Source organism: Mauremys mutica, chromosome 7 (genome assembly GCF_020497125.1).
Source record: "Mauremys mutica isolate MM-2020 ecotype Southern chromosome 7, ASM2049712v1, whole genome shotgun sequence".
In the NCBI taxonomy this organism is placed as follows: domain Eukaryota; kingdom Metazoa; phylum Chordata; order Testudines; family Geoemydidae; genus Mauremys; species Mauremys mutica.
The window spans coordinates 100798331-100812622 of NC_059078.1; the positions used below are offsets into that span (position 1 = coordinate 100798331).

Consider the following 14292-nt stretch of genomic DNA (forward strand, 5'->3'; position numbering starts at 1 on the left):
TTTCCCGCCGATACAACAGCCCGCACCAGCGGTGCCAGGGGCCGGAGGCTCGGTGCCTCTGTGAGCTCTATGAGCTCCCGTGCCGTTGAGAAAGTCTCAGGCGTGGATGGCAGCTGCAGCTCAACCGCGGTCGGCGCTGGGGAGCATGGCGGTGCCGGACTCGACGGCCCTTGCAGCGCCGGAGGCAACGGCACGGTGCACGTCCTGTGCACGGCCCCAGCCGGTACCGTAGGTGGCGGTATTGGCTGGGCTTCTTGACCCTGAGCGTGGGCCTTTGCAGCTGCCTTCGCCGGCTTACACTTCCGGGATGGCGAGAGGGAGCGGTGTTGGGTCGCCGGTGCCGCTGGCTGAGGTCGAGGAGCCTCGGTGCCGGAGCGGCTCGGGGCCGCCGGTGCGCTACGCGCCGATGAAGCCCTCGGTGCCGGCGCGGTCGGTGCCGGGGGCTGGAGCGATGCCTCCATCAGGAGCTGCTTCAGGCGAATGTCCCGCTCCTTACGCGTCCGGGGCTTAAATGCCGAACAGATAGGGCACTTATCTGTCCTGTGACTCTCCCCGAGGCAACGGAGACAGGCGTCGTGCGGGTCCCCGACCGGCATATGCCGCTGGCAAGATGCGCAGGGCTTAAAGCCCGGTGCCTTGGGCATGAGCCTGCACCGGTAGAGGAAAAGGGGGGGAAAAAACCCCTTATCCTTATCCTAAAACTAGCTAACTAACTGAACGAACTATCTACACTAAGTAATGAAACAACTATGTACAAAAAAAGTAGCGAGAGCTAGGGTTGTGGAGGACAGAAAGCACTCCACAGTTCCAACTGGCCGTCACGGGCGGTAAGAAGGAACTGAGGAGCGGACGGGCCGGCTGGGGTATATATTCAGCGCCATAGCGGCGCCACTCCAGGGGGCGCCCAGCCGGCCCGCCGGAGTTGCTAAGGTAAAAATGTTCCGAAGAGCCGTGCACGCGCAGCGCGCACACCTGACTGGAATGCATAGGAGCAATCACTCGAAGAAGAATGATGGCTTATACTTTGTCATGCTAAGGTAGTAAGAGAGCTTAGAAGAGTTTCTACAATAAGTAGTTGCAGCATTCAAAGAGCATGTATGTGATTTCCACTTTGCTGCTTCAGTTACCTGGACCACGCTTGATTGCTTTATCAGTGCCAGTTACTAATTTAAGAACTGGTCACCTTCGCATCACTTGCTCATTTTTACTGCTTCAGTGCTTTCAAAAATGTGTATATCAGCACTACAGTTATGCTAAATAAATGTTTCTACACAACTCTTCTACAATTTAGCTGTCTCATGCTCCTCAGTTGACTAGTAAACATGCTTCCAATTATATCAATGGCAAATGCATTACTACCAGACAATTTTCTGTTTTTCAAACAGGTGCTAAACAAGTGAGAGTCTGGGAAGTATTTGTTCATGAACCACCAAGAAAACCCCAAGGTGCTGCTATCCAGATTCAAAATATGGCACTAGCATGGAATTAGGAGGCAGTGCATTGTTACCACCTTTTGGACAAGAGATAAAACTGAGGTCCTGACCATTTGTGATAATTAAAAAATACCCTGACACTTTCCACAAGAGTAGGGTATTAACCCCAGTGTTCCTGGCTAAATTCCAACTTCATTCTACTTATGTAAATAGCCTTGATAGTTTCAAATAGATCCAACATTCCTCACTTATACAATATTGCTGTATATTGCTAGAAACTGCCACATGCTACCTCAAAAGGTGGCTTCCTTTTCTTGGTGAGTGAGGAGAATTCTATATATCCTATAAACGTGTTTACTTGAATTAGGCCCATGGATCATATTCTCAAGCTTACTGAAATCAAAGTGCTAATTGGTGGATCCATTTGTAGAATTTAAGAACTTTGGTTCTGTTTGTTTGACAGGTACTATACAAGTGTAATATATAGTTTTATGTTCAGAATACACTACATATTCTCACATAAGCACTAAAACTTGAGAATAAACTACTTATTTCCTATTGGCTGATCAAGACAGCAAATTTCCAAAGGTTCCTTCTGCACATGGATAAACTTTTACCATCTGTTAGATGCAATGACACACTCCTTTCAACTTCAGAATGCTTCAGTTCTGCTACTAAATCAATAGCTTTTATAAGAAGAGATTCTTCATTAAATGCACCACTTGTTCTGAGTTTCAACATCCTTGTTGCACTAACATATCATTACATACAAATGCCAAGAAATTCAGGACTGAATGATCCACATGTACAATGAAGCAATTATGCAAGTTAAATTAATGGCAGATAGGATGCTGACTGCTTTCATAAAATTGAGCTGCCTAAGTTAATGTTTCCACAAACAACCCAATTTGAAGTACCCTGGTTTTCTAAATCTCCCCTAATTTGATAGTCTATGGACTACTTTTTCTCAACTACAATTTTGAGTTTTCACTGTAATATGTTATTGCACATTTAAGATTATAAAATATTATGCAATCTGTACCAAATATAAACAGTTTTTACCATTATGAATACCAACATTTGGGATTATCATTAGTAAGTTTGATCTGAGCTGAGTTTTCAAGCTATGCAAAATGAAAGACATTTTATCTTCTGCCTCTTCTTGGTATGAAAATTAAACTTTCATTTGCATTCTTTGTAGAGTATAGTCTTGATAGGTAACTTGGCTTATACCATAATTACATATAGAAACTATAGTAGAAGAATGGTAAGGCTGCAAAGTCAAGCCCTCAAAAGCAGAATAGGGCTTGAATAGGGGGGAAAAGTGAGGAGAAAGGAAAGAAAGGAGGGGAAAAATAGATCTATTCCCATGTTTCAATACCAAATTTTCACCAAAAAAGGGGATCCTTTTGAAAATGATTTTGATTTTTTTGGAAATTTTTAATGAAAAAAGTCTTAATTTTTTGATGAGCTCTATTCAAATGTAGGAAGTGCCAAAATTAAGGTTGTCCACGTAAACCTTAATCTTGCCCCAAATCTGTGACAGAACTAAGAAAGTATCAGAGGGGTAGCCGTGTTAGTCTGGTTCTGCAGAAGCAGCAAAGAATCCTGTGGCACCTTATAGACTAACAGAAGTTTTGCATCATGAGCTTTCGTGGGTGAATACCCACTTCTTCGGATGCAAGTAGTGGAAATTTCCAGGGGCAGGTATATATAAGCAAGCAAGAAGCAAGCTAGAGATAACGAGGTTAGATCAATCAGGGAGGATGAGGCCCTCTTCTAGCAGTTGAGGTGTGAAAACCAAGGAAGAGAAACTGGTTCTGTAACTGGCAAGCCATTCACAGTCTTTGTTTAATCCTGAGCTGATGGTGTCAAATTTGCAGATGAACTGGAGTTTAGCAGTTTCTCTTTGAAGTCTGGTCCTAAAGTTTTTTTGCTGCAGGATGGCCACCTTAAGATCTGCTATTGTGTGGCCAGGGAGGTTGAAGTGTTCTCCTACAGGTTTTTGTATATTGCCATTCCTAATGTCTGATTTGTGTCCATTTATCCTTTTCCTTAGAGACTGTCCAGTTTGGCCGATGTACATAGCAGAGGGGCATTGCCCAAGAAAGAAACCAACAGGACTCCACTGGCCATCACATACAGTCCACAGCTAAAAGCACTCCAACGCATCATCAGGGATCTACAACCCATCCTGGACAATGATCCCACACTTTCACAGGCCTTGGGTGGCAGGCCAGTCCTCGCCCACAGACAGCCTGCCAACCTGAAGCATATTCTCACCAGCAACTGCACACCGCACCATAGTAACTCTAGCTCAGGAACCAACCCATGCAACAAACCTCGATGCCAACTCTGCCCACATATCTACACCAGCAACACCATCACAGGACCTAACCAGATCAGCCACACCATCACCGGTTCATTCACCTGCACGTCCATCAATGTAATATATGCCATCATATGCCAGCAATGCCCCTCTGCTATGTACATCGGCCAAACTGGACAGTCTCTAAGGAAAAGGATAAATGGACACAAATCAGACATTAGGAATGGCAATATACAAAAACCTGTAGGAGAACATTTCAACCTCCCTGGCCACACAATAGCAGATCTTAAGGTGGCCATCCTGCAGCAAAAAAACTTTAGGACCAGACTTCAAAGAGAAACTGCTAAGCTCCAGTTCATCTGCAAATTTGACACCATCAGCTCAGGATTAAACAAAGACTGTGAATGGCTTGCCAATTACAGAACCAGTTTCTCCTCCCTTGGTTTTCACACCTCAACTGCTAGAAGAGGGCCTCATCCTCCCTGATTGATCTAACCTCGTTATCTCTAGCTTGCTTCTTGCTTGCTTATATATACACCTGCCCCTGGAAATTTCCACTGCTTGCATCCGAAGAAGTGGGTATTCACCCACAAAAGCTCATGCTGCAAAACGTCTGTTAGTCTATAAGGTGCCACAGGATTCTTTGCTGCTTCTACAGAACTAAGAAAAAAATCCATTTATTCCACATCCCAATCCAGTGTTGTGGGACTTAAACACAGAGAATGCCCTTTAGCTTTTAGTATTGAAGGGAGGCAGGGGTCTTGTAGTACAAATTATATAATCGTGTAATTGAAGACTACACCATAATGCATAAGGAGAAAGAGTAAAGGTTTATTTTTGCATTTAAAATGAGTTTAGACGCTTTAAAAAAATAAATCTGCAGGCTTTCCCTCATTCTGCACGCCCCAATGTTTTCCATACATAACATATCAAACAAATCAGATAATGGCTGGTTTACTTTTATGTTCTTCGGCTTCACTCTTGTCCTAGCAGACTTGAGTGACAGGATCCCATTCTCTGTTTGTCATTAAGTGTCCAGGGGAAATCCACCGAAAAAACTTAGATTTCTCTAGTTTAAAATGTACAGACATGCCTTATTTTAAAATCCTTTGCAGATAGTTCAGTCAACACGAGTGACATACAATGTCTTGTTCTCCTAGTTGTAATGTGCTAAAGGCTTTTTAAAAATGATTATTACAAAATGGTATTGTACTCACAATTTGTGAAGATTGTTAAGGCCCACAAATATTTCTGAGGTCAGACATCCAATTCTATTATTGGAAAGATCCCTGAAACACACACACACACAAAAAATCAAAAACATTAGTTGTGTACTACTGGTGTATACACCTACATAGCCACAAACAGCCTTGTTAGTTTTGATGTTAAGGAATTAAAAATGCTATAAATGAAAGAATAAATATATATATATATATTTTGTAATGTAACGTATTTGAATTTAACTGATTTTCTAGCTTGTTTATTTTGATTATATGAACATAGTTATGTATCACTCTTAACAGTTAAACCTTCCTGTAACATATTGGATTGAATTTTTCCTTAATTGCTTTGTAAATGAGTGTCATGTCTCTAGAGGCCTCAAACAAAGTAAAATCAGTCTTCATCTCATAGCAATAATTTTTAGCAAAATGTATTTAATAATGAGAAAATAACATGTATTTTATGATTTGCTGCATACAATAGTTTCTGCAGCCTGGACTGAACCCTAAGTATCATCTATTTTTCCCCTTATTAAGTTGCTCCACGCTCAAGGCCTCAAATCATTGCCAACCAGGATGGATTTGATTTAAATCAAATTGATTTCAATCATGATTTGAATCACTAGACAGGAAGATGTGATTTAATCATGGATTTCTACATAAAAGTGCATTCTTGTTGGTTGTTATAGCCTTAATACATATTCTTCACAACTCAGAGATAGATGTAGGTTTCATTTTTAGAAGGTACATACTATACACTTTTATTTTGAAAACTTTTCAGATTAGTTTTACAGCTATATCAGAAAATGAATGATTGTTTGGTTATTTCATTTACCAAAAGTAATTGAAGCAGGTATTTATGAAGTCATTGGGAGATGAACTATCTCCAATTCAACAGGCATTTCAACAACATTAGCCTTTATTTCTTGAACACTGACGTTTTTGGCTAGGAGGTGCACCAAATAAGCACTGCGACCATATGTTGGGACTCTTCACCCTCTTCTAAATAATTTCTTTTAATCTTGGATACATTTGCAGCATTGTCTGTGACCAAGCTGCATACTAGACATTTGAATTTTTGTTCAGTTTGTTATAGCTTTTACTGCTACTTCTCGTAAATATTCTGCTGTGTGTGTGCGCATTTCCTGATGTATCAATTGTTTCGGTAAGGAAGACATTCCCTTCTTCCCTTTTTCATACAAGCACATACAACAGGATCATTGTGGACATTGCTCAACCCATCAAGACTCAGGTTAACAATTTTACCCTGTAGACCTTTTGCACACTGCTCAATTTCTCTTTCTTGCACTTTATCCAGCAATTTCCCTGCGACATCTGCTCTGTTGGGTGGACTGTATCCTGGTCTTAATGACTGAACCATTTTAATGAAGTGTGGGTTCTCAATCATATGGAAAGGAGAGCTTGTTACATAAGCAAACCGGCAATTTTTTTCATCTATTACCTCTTTTTGTAATTTGCCGGTTGTGTCTGGATGATGGAGATTTTTTTTTCTTTTTGCGGCAGGTGAGAGGGGAGGGATAGCTCAGTGGTTTGAGCATTGGCTTGCTAAACCCAGGGTTGTGAGTTCAATCCTAGAGGGGGCCATTTAGGGAACTAGGGTAAAAATCTGTCTGGGGATTGGTCCTGCTTTGAGCAGGGGGTTGGACTAGATCTCCTCCTGAGGTCCCTTCCAACCCTGATATTCTATGATTCTACTGTGGCTATATGACATACATGATGTGACTGAAACACTATCAGTGGCAGATAACTCTGAAACTATAGAAAATGATGGTGATTTCAAAGGTGAATAGTCTTCAGAATCCTGTATGTTGAGGATGGATTCTCCTAAACAAAATAAGTCAATGCAGTTATTTAATTATTATTATTACCATACTGCTCATTTAGTATTACTCATTGCATTCACTGACACTCAGTACTACTTTAAAGGTGAAACTGTAACAGGAAGATGTGCCTATTTCAGCTGTTTATTTTTTATCACAACTGCATCTAAAATGATAGTACCATAGAGTAACAGCTATATTTTTTGTTCAATCATGAGAATTCAAGAATAGTCCAGAAGAAAGACAGGCAGTCCTTAAGAAAGAAGTATGAAATGAAAAAGTTTACTGAAGATTCTGCATGTTCAGACACATTCCTTTCATCATCTTCAACGCAGCTTCCTCAGAAGGAACACTTCTCATGATGTTGTTTTATTCGGACAACCAGGCCTTGTGTTTCTTTGTTGCACTGTTTGCATTTTGCACGCATGCCTGTCTTACCCACAGGTAGAGGAACTTCATTAAAATATTCCCAAACTGTGTCTCTTTTACAGCCTGCTGCCATTATAGGTTTTCCCCTCTAGTGAGAGAATGGTATGGTAGATCTCAAATCAATGAAGGCTACATTCAGAAAGACCTCAAGACTTCTGGAATATGCTACTCAAACAGTTTCACTTTTGTTTCTACTGCCTATCCCTCCCTTCTCACATTTATCTCCAGACTTCTTTTTCTTGTCCAGAGCTACTGAGCCTCCAACAACCTTCTATTCATTGAACTTTTTGAAACTTTGCACTTTTAGAGAGATAAGGGATGGACTCTGTGTGCACAAATTTGCAGAGGAGTAATAGGGTTGAGGTCTGTTATCTCTCATCTCTATATATTATTTATTGATTTAAAAACATTTTTGCTGTTAACAAGCATGTTATCTCTGGAGACACAGATCCACAGTTTGAGAACTGCAAAACTAAGCATCTCTGATGGGATCTTCTAGACTGAGCACTGAGTCCCATTAGGTAGATAGAAAGATTAACCTAAATAATCTATACAGAAGCCCCCTGGAACCCCATAAAATTGGGTCCCCAATCTATGAACTATTGGAACTCATTTACAAAACTTTTCTTAAACATTACATTAATATATTGTCTCATACTATAGAATTAGAATTTATAATCCCTATTCCATGATCAGATATCTTTGAGCTACAATGTATCTTAATTAAAACTACTTTTAGATAAAATGCTTTTTGAGGAAAAATCCTATCAAAATACTCCAATTTAAATAAAAAAATCCTATTTTTTAATTTTTCTTTTTAAATCATTGATTTTTATCCACCCTGTTGCCAACATTCTTCCAACTGAGGAAGACTGGATGAGAGTTTTGAAGCCATCAATACCACTTTTTAACTCACCAGAAATGTAACTCTTGAGAAATGAAAACAGTGTGTTGCTGCCTCTGCAGAATGCCTAGTGTCTGCAGACCAACATTTAGAGAGACTGGCCCAAACCATACATTTTGGATCTAGATTGCAAACATCCCCAAAATTTAGGGGTGTTTATATCCAGGAGTTTGTGTTGAGACCTTGGGTCTCAAGGAGAAAACAGATTAGGACTGCAAAACTGAACACCCATCTCCCATGTGATATTAACACATAAACCATAAATGTCTTATTGGAGGTCCGTATTAAAAGTTCTAAAATGCAAAAGAAAAAAAGAAAAAAATATATTAGCCTTGGGTAAGCTTTCATTATGATGCCCATTTATACTCTAATTTCAAAGCTAACTTCTATATAGCTGACTGATAGCCATAATAGAAAGCTTAAAGCACTAATTAATAGTGGTCATAAAACCAATTTGTATTGTAGCTTATAAAACCAGGGTGAGGGCTGTTAGGGAAGCAGAGTGAGTGGCACCAATGGGGTATTTCTTCTGCGTTTTGTGTCATTGGTTTTCTTCATCTCCTTTTCCTTATATTCCAGTGTGCTTCTGACAAACATACAAAAGATAGATGCAGTAGGGGCAGGATATGAGCAGCTAGAACAGAAAATTCACAGAAGGCCCAGGTGAAGGAAAGGGAATAAAATCAACTTTTCTTGTTCAAGCAAAAGAACATAATTCAGCAAAGTTGCTGGCTACATTGCTTGCAGTTTAACCGTCTAAACTCTACAAATAATACTAATCTGACCAAAGTAACAAACAGGGCAGCTGTTATGTCTCTAGAGCACCACGTATGGGGTGTTTGGCCCTCCCACAAGAGTATACGAGCCACTTCATAAAACACTAATCCTCACTAGGTTTTCAACTTAACCTGAATGCCTCCTGCTCAAGGAGACACTCGTAGCAAGGACTCCAAATAAAACCATTATGGTATAACCCCAACTTCCTCCCCCGCCTAAAAAAAACCTCTCCCCAAACACAGTCTGTCATAGCAGTGTCTGTTCCTAAAGGTACAGATGGGATGGGCTGTAGCAGGTGTGTGAGACTCTCTCAACAGTACCCAAAGATTGGTACAACCCATCACACCAGAGTGATAACATGAGGCATAAAGAGTGTATGCAAGATTACATTCTATGTAATTCATAACTGTGAGAGCGTACAATTTAAAGAGGCAGCTACCAGGGCTCTCCCACCTTTACAAAATGACAGCTGCTAGTAAGGAAGCCTTTGCTGCATAATTCCAGATTTTCTACTGTATGTGTATTCTCAACTATAACCTAATTTCCTTATTTTCAAATGTTTGGTTTGTAATTTTAACTTAAATTTCTTCAACTATGTTTTTTGTGATAACTGCAATGATCTAATCATCTTTCAAATGAACAGATAACCTTTTACAACATTAAATCTACTCTGGGAAACAGATTGCTATTGCTTCACATATTGTGCCACCTTTCTCTGCCACCCTGTTTTCTCCTATTATCCTCTGCATCTGTCAACATGCATGTCCTAAATAAGAAAGCAAGAGTAATAACCTGAGGAATGAAGTTGCCATCTTGTAACTAAATCCTCAGAATCTTGGAGAACCTCCCCCTCCTACTAAAAAATATTGAAGGAACAGGGCATCTTTTAAATCTCACTGTGTTTCAGTGTTCTCACTTAAAAAAATGAAAGTTTTGGATAACCAAATATTACTGTCTTTTTACTAGACATGAAAATATTATTGTGTAGCTAAACATTTTTAAGTAATTTTTAAATATAGCATACATTTTTCTTATACATGTCTCAATTATATTAGCTGGACTAGTCCAGAAAAAGAGTAGTTTGTGCAGCAATATTAAAAATGTTAATTTATATTTTTTCCTACCAAAGGGATCATTACCCCATAATGAACACAAGCATAAAACAGAAATATATCAGTACTTTTTCTAATATGTCAGTGTCACTGGATTGTCCAGGAAGTCTGTAGTTTAATTTAAAAAAACCAAACAAACAAAAAAACCCCAGCCAAATCCTAAGATTGTTACATGGTAAAACTGTATCTGAAATCAATAGGAATTTTGCCTGAGCAAAGACTAAGCAGGGATTTTAGAATATGGATCACAGTATGTGGCAAAACTGTGCAACAAAGTAGATTTCAGCCAAAAGAGAAAAAAAATCACAAAACTAAAAACTATCTTGTCATCCTATTCATGTAGTTCTCAAGAAGAGACGTGCAGTAACAGGCTATTTCTAACAAGCTACAGCACATGTATCCTCTTCTCAGCCTCTAAAATAACAAATGCTATTTTCACAATATGTTGCATATGCTGGCAGTAACTGAAATCTGTTCATTGTAAACCATTTTTCCTAATGAAACATTAGCAAAGAGAAGTGACAGCTCGCACCAGCTTGCTGCACATACCTCTCAACTGATCCTTATTATTTTAGGCCCAATTTGCTGCATGTTACAAAAATCTGGTGTTCATTTTTAGTTGTAAAATATTTACATCAGAAATGTTGACTCATGAAATTGATCTTACAGAAAACAAATACTCCTCTGTTAAAAAAATCAGCCCCACATTTTTGTGCTTCCCAAAATTTCATTTTTTATGTATCCATCATCATTTTGTGTTAACCCATATGATAATGCAGTTTGCCATTGTAAATACTGAATTCTCACAATATAATCAGTTCTCAGAAAGGGTTATACACAGGAGAAATTGTTAATTTTTATAGGACCTTGACAGCCTGCAATTTACCCAGCTCAGACACTATAACTATGTCTCCTTCAGTGGCCTATGTTACACTAGCTTCAGCTGCTTGCTGTATTACTCATGGGACATACGTGAAACAATAGTAAATGAATGCAAGTACAGTCAAAGTAATTACAGCATTCAGACTTCAGTAAAGTTTTTTATTTAGAGATAGCTCTGGTTGATATTGTGTAGTGATCTTCTACTACCCAAGAACATTCTCCTAGTGAATAAGTGTGGAACATATCAGTACCAAACACAGACTACATCTTTTTAAAGTCTGGCGTGGTATATCTCAGGATTTCCGTGGGTGACTAGAGCTCCTGCTGAGCAGTCTTTTTGCTAGCTGTCCCATCTCCTAATACCTTTTGCCTTCTTTGACTTCTCTTTTGCTGTCAACCTTTTACTTCCTCAAAATGTTTCTTTCCCGTGACTCAAAGATTAAATCATGGCTTTTACAGGTTACCCATTCTTCCCACAAGAGGTCAGGGTTGTGTTATTAGATTATATGGCCGCATCAGTAATTAACATTCATTCTCATCATTGCACTACAATGTAATTATCTGTGTGTGCAATACAGAAAAAATTCAAATATAGAGATAATAACTAAACAGCAAATGTGTATGATTATATATATCATCTATTATTCATAAAATTGCCATCCACAAGCTCTAAATGAAGAATTTACGAAGTATAGGGCTTTACTTATAAACATAACTGCATTCACCATTTTTGATGTTTATTAACACTGCTATTTACAAGACATTGTAAAATTAGCAGATATCGAAGTCCTTTACTAAAGCCAAAGAATGTTAACTGAAAATGTTGTTAGGGAATTAATGAGTTAAGAATATAAAGGTATATGCCAAAAAGTACTATTTGAAATTTGATCCCATTATTTTGTATCAAATTAGTAGAGAAGCAATATTTTAAAACCAGACTTCAAAAATACAGTTATTACATGATCACCAGTATTCAGAAGAATATGGTGTACAGTACGACCAAAGAGATTAAACTACAAAAAACAAAAGACAGAGTAGAGTGGACTTAACAGACAAGAAATTGGTGAACTTAACTTCTTCAGCATGCAGAATCTTCCTTCCAAGGAAAGTGTTTTATAAATCTGACCTATTGCGCCTATGAGTAAAAGTGGATCTCATAACAAAAGAAGTTAGTATGCAGAATTTTTTTTTCAAAATACTAGTTAAGTCATTAGTTACACATTTTTTAAAAAAGTATCAACTACAGACTTATTTATTTAGACATTTAATAAGGTGTTTCTTTGCTAGAAGACAAAAAGATATTTTTAAATACTCTAAAACATGCCCCAAAATAGAGCAGAAAATGTAGAAGAAAAAAAGATTAAAAGAATCCAAGTACAGTATATGGTTTTATGTCCTTTTCCTGAAGTCCTTCTGTTATTATTGCTTGGTGGCATACTCAAGTTCCCCAAGGACAGAAATGTCGATATGAACACAATTTGCAGGGTAATTCAATTGGAATTAATACTTACAAGCGCTTCAGTTCTGAAAGTCCATGGAAGGCTCCAGGCTCAATAGTGCTAATCAAGTTATTCTTCAGATCTCTGGAGATATATAGGAGGAGCAATTAATTATCACTTTACCTAGAATACTATTCTTATATATGAACAGAAGAAAAAAAAAAGATAACATACTAAGGCTTATTCTAATCTTTATTTAGCTTAACTCAAAATGCATGCATTTTAAATAGCAAAAATAAAAAATATTAACAAGCTCACAGTTTGGAAATCAATGGGGAGATTTTGCAATAAAAAGAGTTGGTTAAGATTGGGGGAAAACATATGTGGCTAAAAAAATATATTGCCCAAACAACTTTGGCAGCCTATGGAAAATGCATAGTCAACAGAACATTTTAAAGTGAGTGAAACAATTAGATCAACCTATTGGTTTGTTATTCATTGTGCTGTGCCCCTTTACACTCAAAATATTCTTCCTTCCCACCTACGGAAAGCAAAGCAACTGACATTTGGTATATTGTGTAGATAGATCAGCACAGTGCATTGGCACACACACATATTTGGCAGACAGGTGCTTCATTTTGTACTTGGCAACTATCCAGATACCAACTATCCAGGGGATCAGACGTTGTAGAGATAAAGAATATTTTACTAGCATTAGTAACCTCATCTGCTACTGGCACAGTACTTGAGGCAGTGACACTGCTCTCAATTCAGTCTTTACTATGAGATTTTCTGATGCTCTCCAGGATTCGGAAGCTGAAGGGCATTTTGGGGGTAATTAGAAAGACAGGCATAGGAAGTATCTGCTGTAAATTCTTGATGCTCATCCTGGTGTTCATCTGGTGAACACCATGACTCCTGGTGTTCATCTTTTAAACAGTATGAAACTCATAGTGGATGGCTGGCATTCAATAATATTAGTGATGTTTTTCTCAGGGCAAGTCTACATTACTGCACTAGATTGGTGCAGCTGCGCCATTGTAGTGCATCTGGTGAAGACGCACTACACTGATGGTAGAGCACTCTCCTGTCGGTATAATTACTCCAACTCCAAAAGAAGCGGAAACTATGTCAGCAGGCGAGTGTCTCCTGCCAACATAGTACTGCTATGGACAGCATGAAATTTGCATTGCTTGGGAGAAGGGGGAGCTTTCACACCCTTGAGTGGCGTAAGTTACACTGAGTTAGGCTATAGTTTAGGCCTGCCCTCAGACTGGCGAAAACCAACCATCTACAATGGATGCATTGCTTCTGGTACTACCACAGTGTAGATATGTCAGCACCAGTATGAGTCACCCTAGCTATGACTTTCTATTTTATTGCAAATACAATATATACCAAGTGAAATCCTGGTCCAGTTGAAGTCAACAAGAGTTTTGCCATTGACTTCAATGGGGCCAGATTTCACTCACAATATTTATCCTGATAGGACATATTTTGAAATAAGATCCACACATGAGAAACCAACTTTTTGTATCTTTTGCCAACTATGTAGGCGGACCTTTACATTCACTGTTTCAATAAGGTGTTGTGTATTAATGTTGCTTAGCTTTAATGCTGGTGGTCCATTAATGTTCTGTCTCCCTTATATTCCTCAGTCACCTGTTGAGTGAAAGCTCGCTTCACATAACTTCCCCCAGTTCCATTAAAAAGGAGATCATGACCACTTACATATAGGAGTTCCAGTAACTTCTACGTTTGTGAACATTTGAATTTTTCCTATTGACTTGATGCAAAAACTGTTTATATGGTTATCCTTATGCAATAAAGAGCAAAGCTATCGGGCAAACAACAGTAATATTCAGACCTTACTGGAGGAGACTGAAGGAGGAGTGGAGTGAATGCCTCACAGCATTTCTACTATTC

The 14292-nt window shown here is 38.7% G+C and overlaps 1 protein-coding gene across 1 annotated transcript in view; it reads right to left on the reverse strand.

Moving 5' to 3' along the window:
- ADGRA1 (adhesion G protein-coupled receptor A1) overlaps positions 1–14292 on the reverse strand; it is a 472051-nt gene that overhangs the window by 278583 nt on the left and 179176 nt on the right. Inside the window, exons 3-4 of the mRNA XM_045025299.1 lie at positions 12439–12510; positions 4980–5051 (exon numbers count right to left, since the gene is read on the reverse strand). Of these exons, the coding sequence (XP_044881234.1) occupies positions 4980–5051; positions 12439–12510 (144 nt within the window). The remainder of the gene's footprint in view (positions 1–4979; positions 5052–12438; positions 12511–14292) is intronic.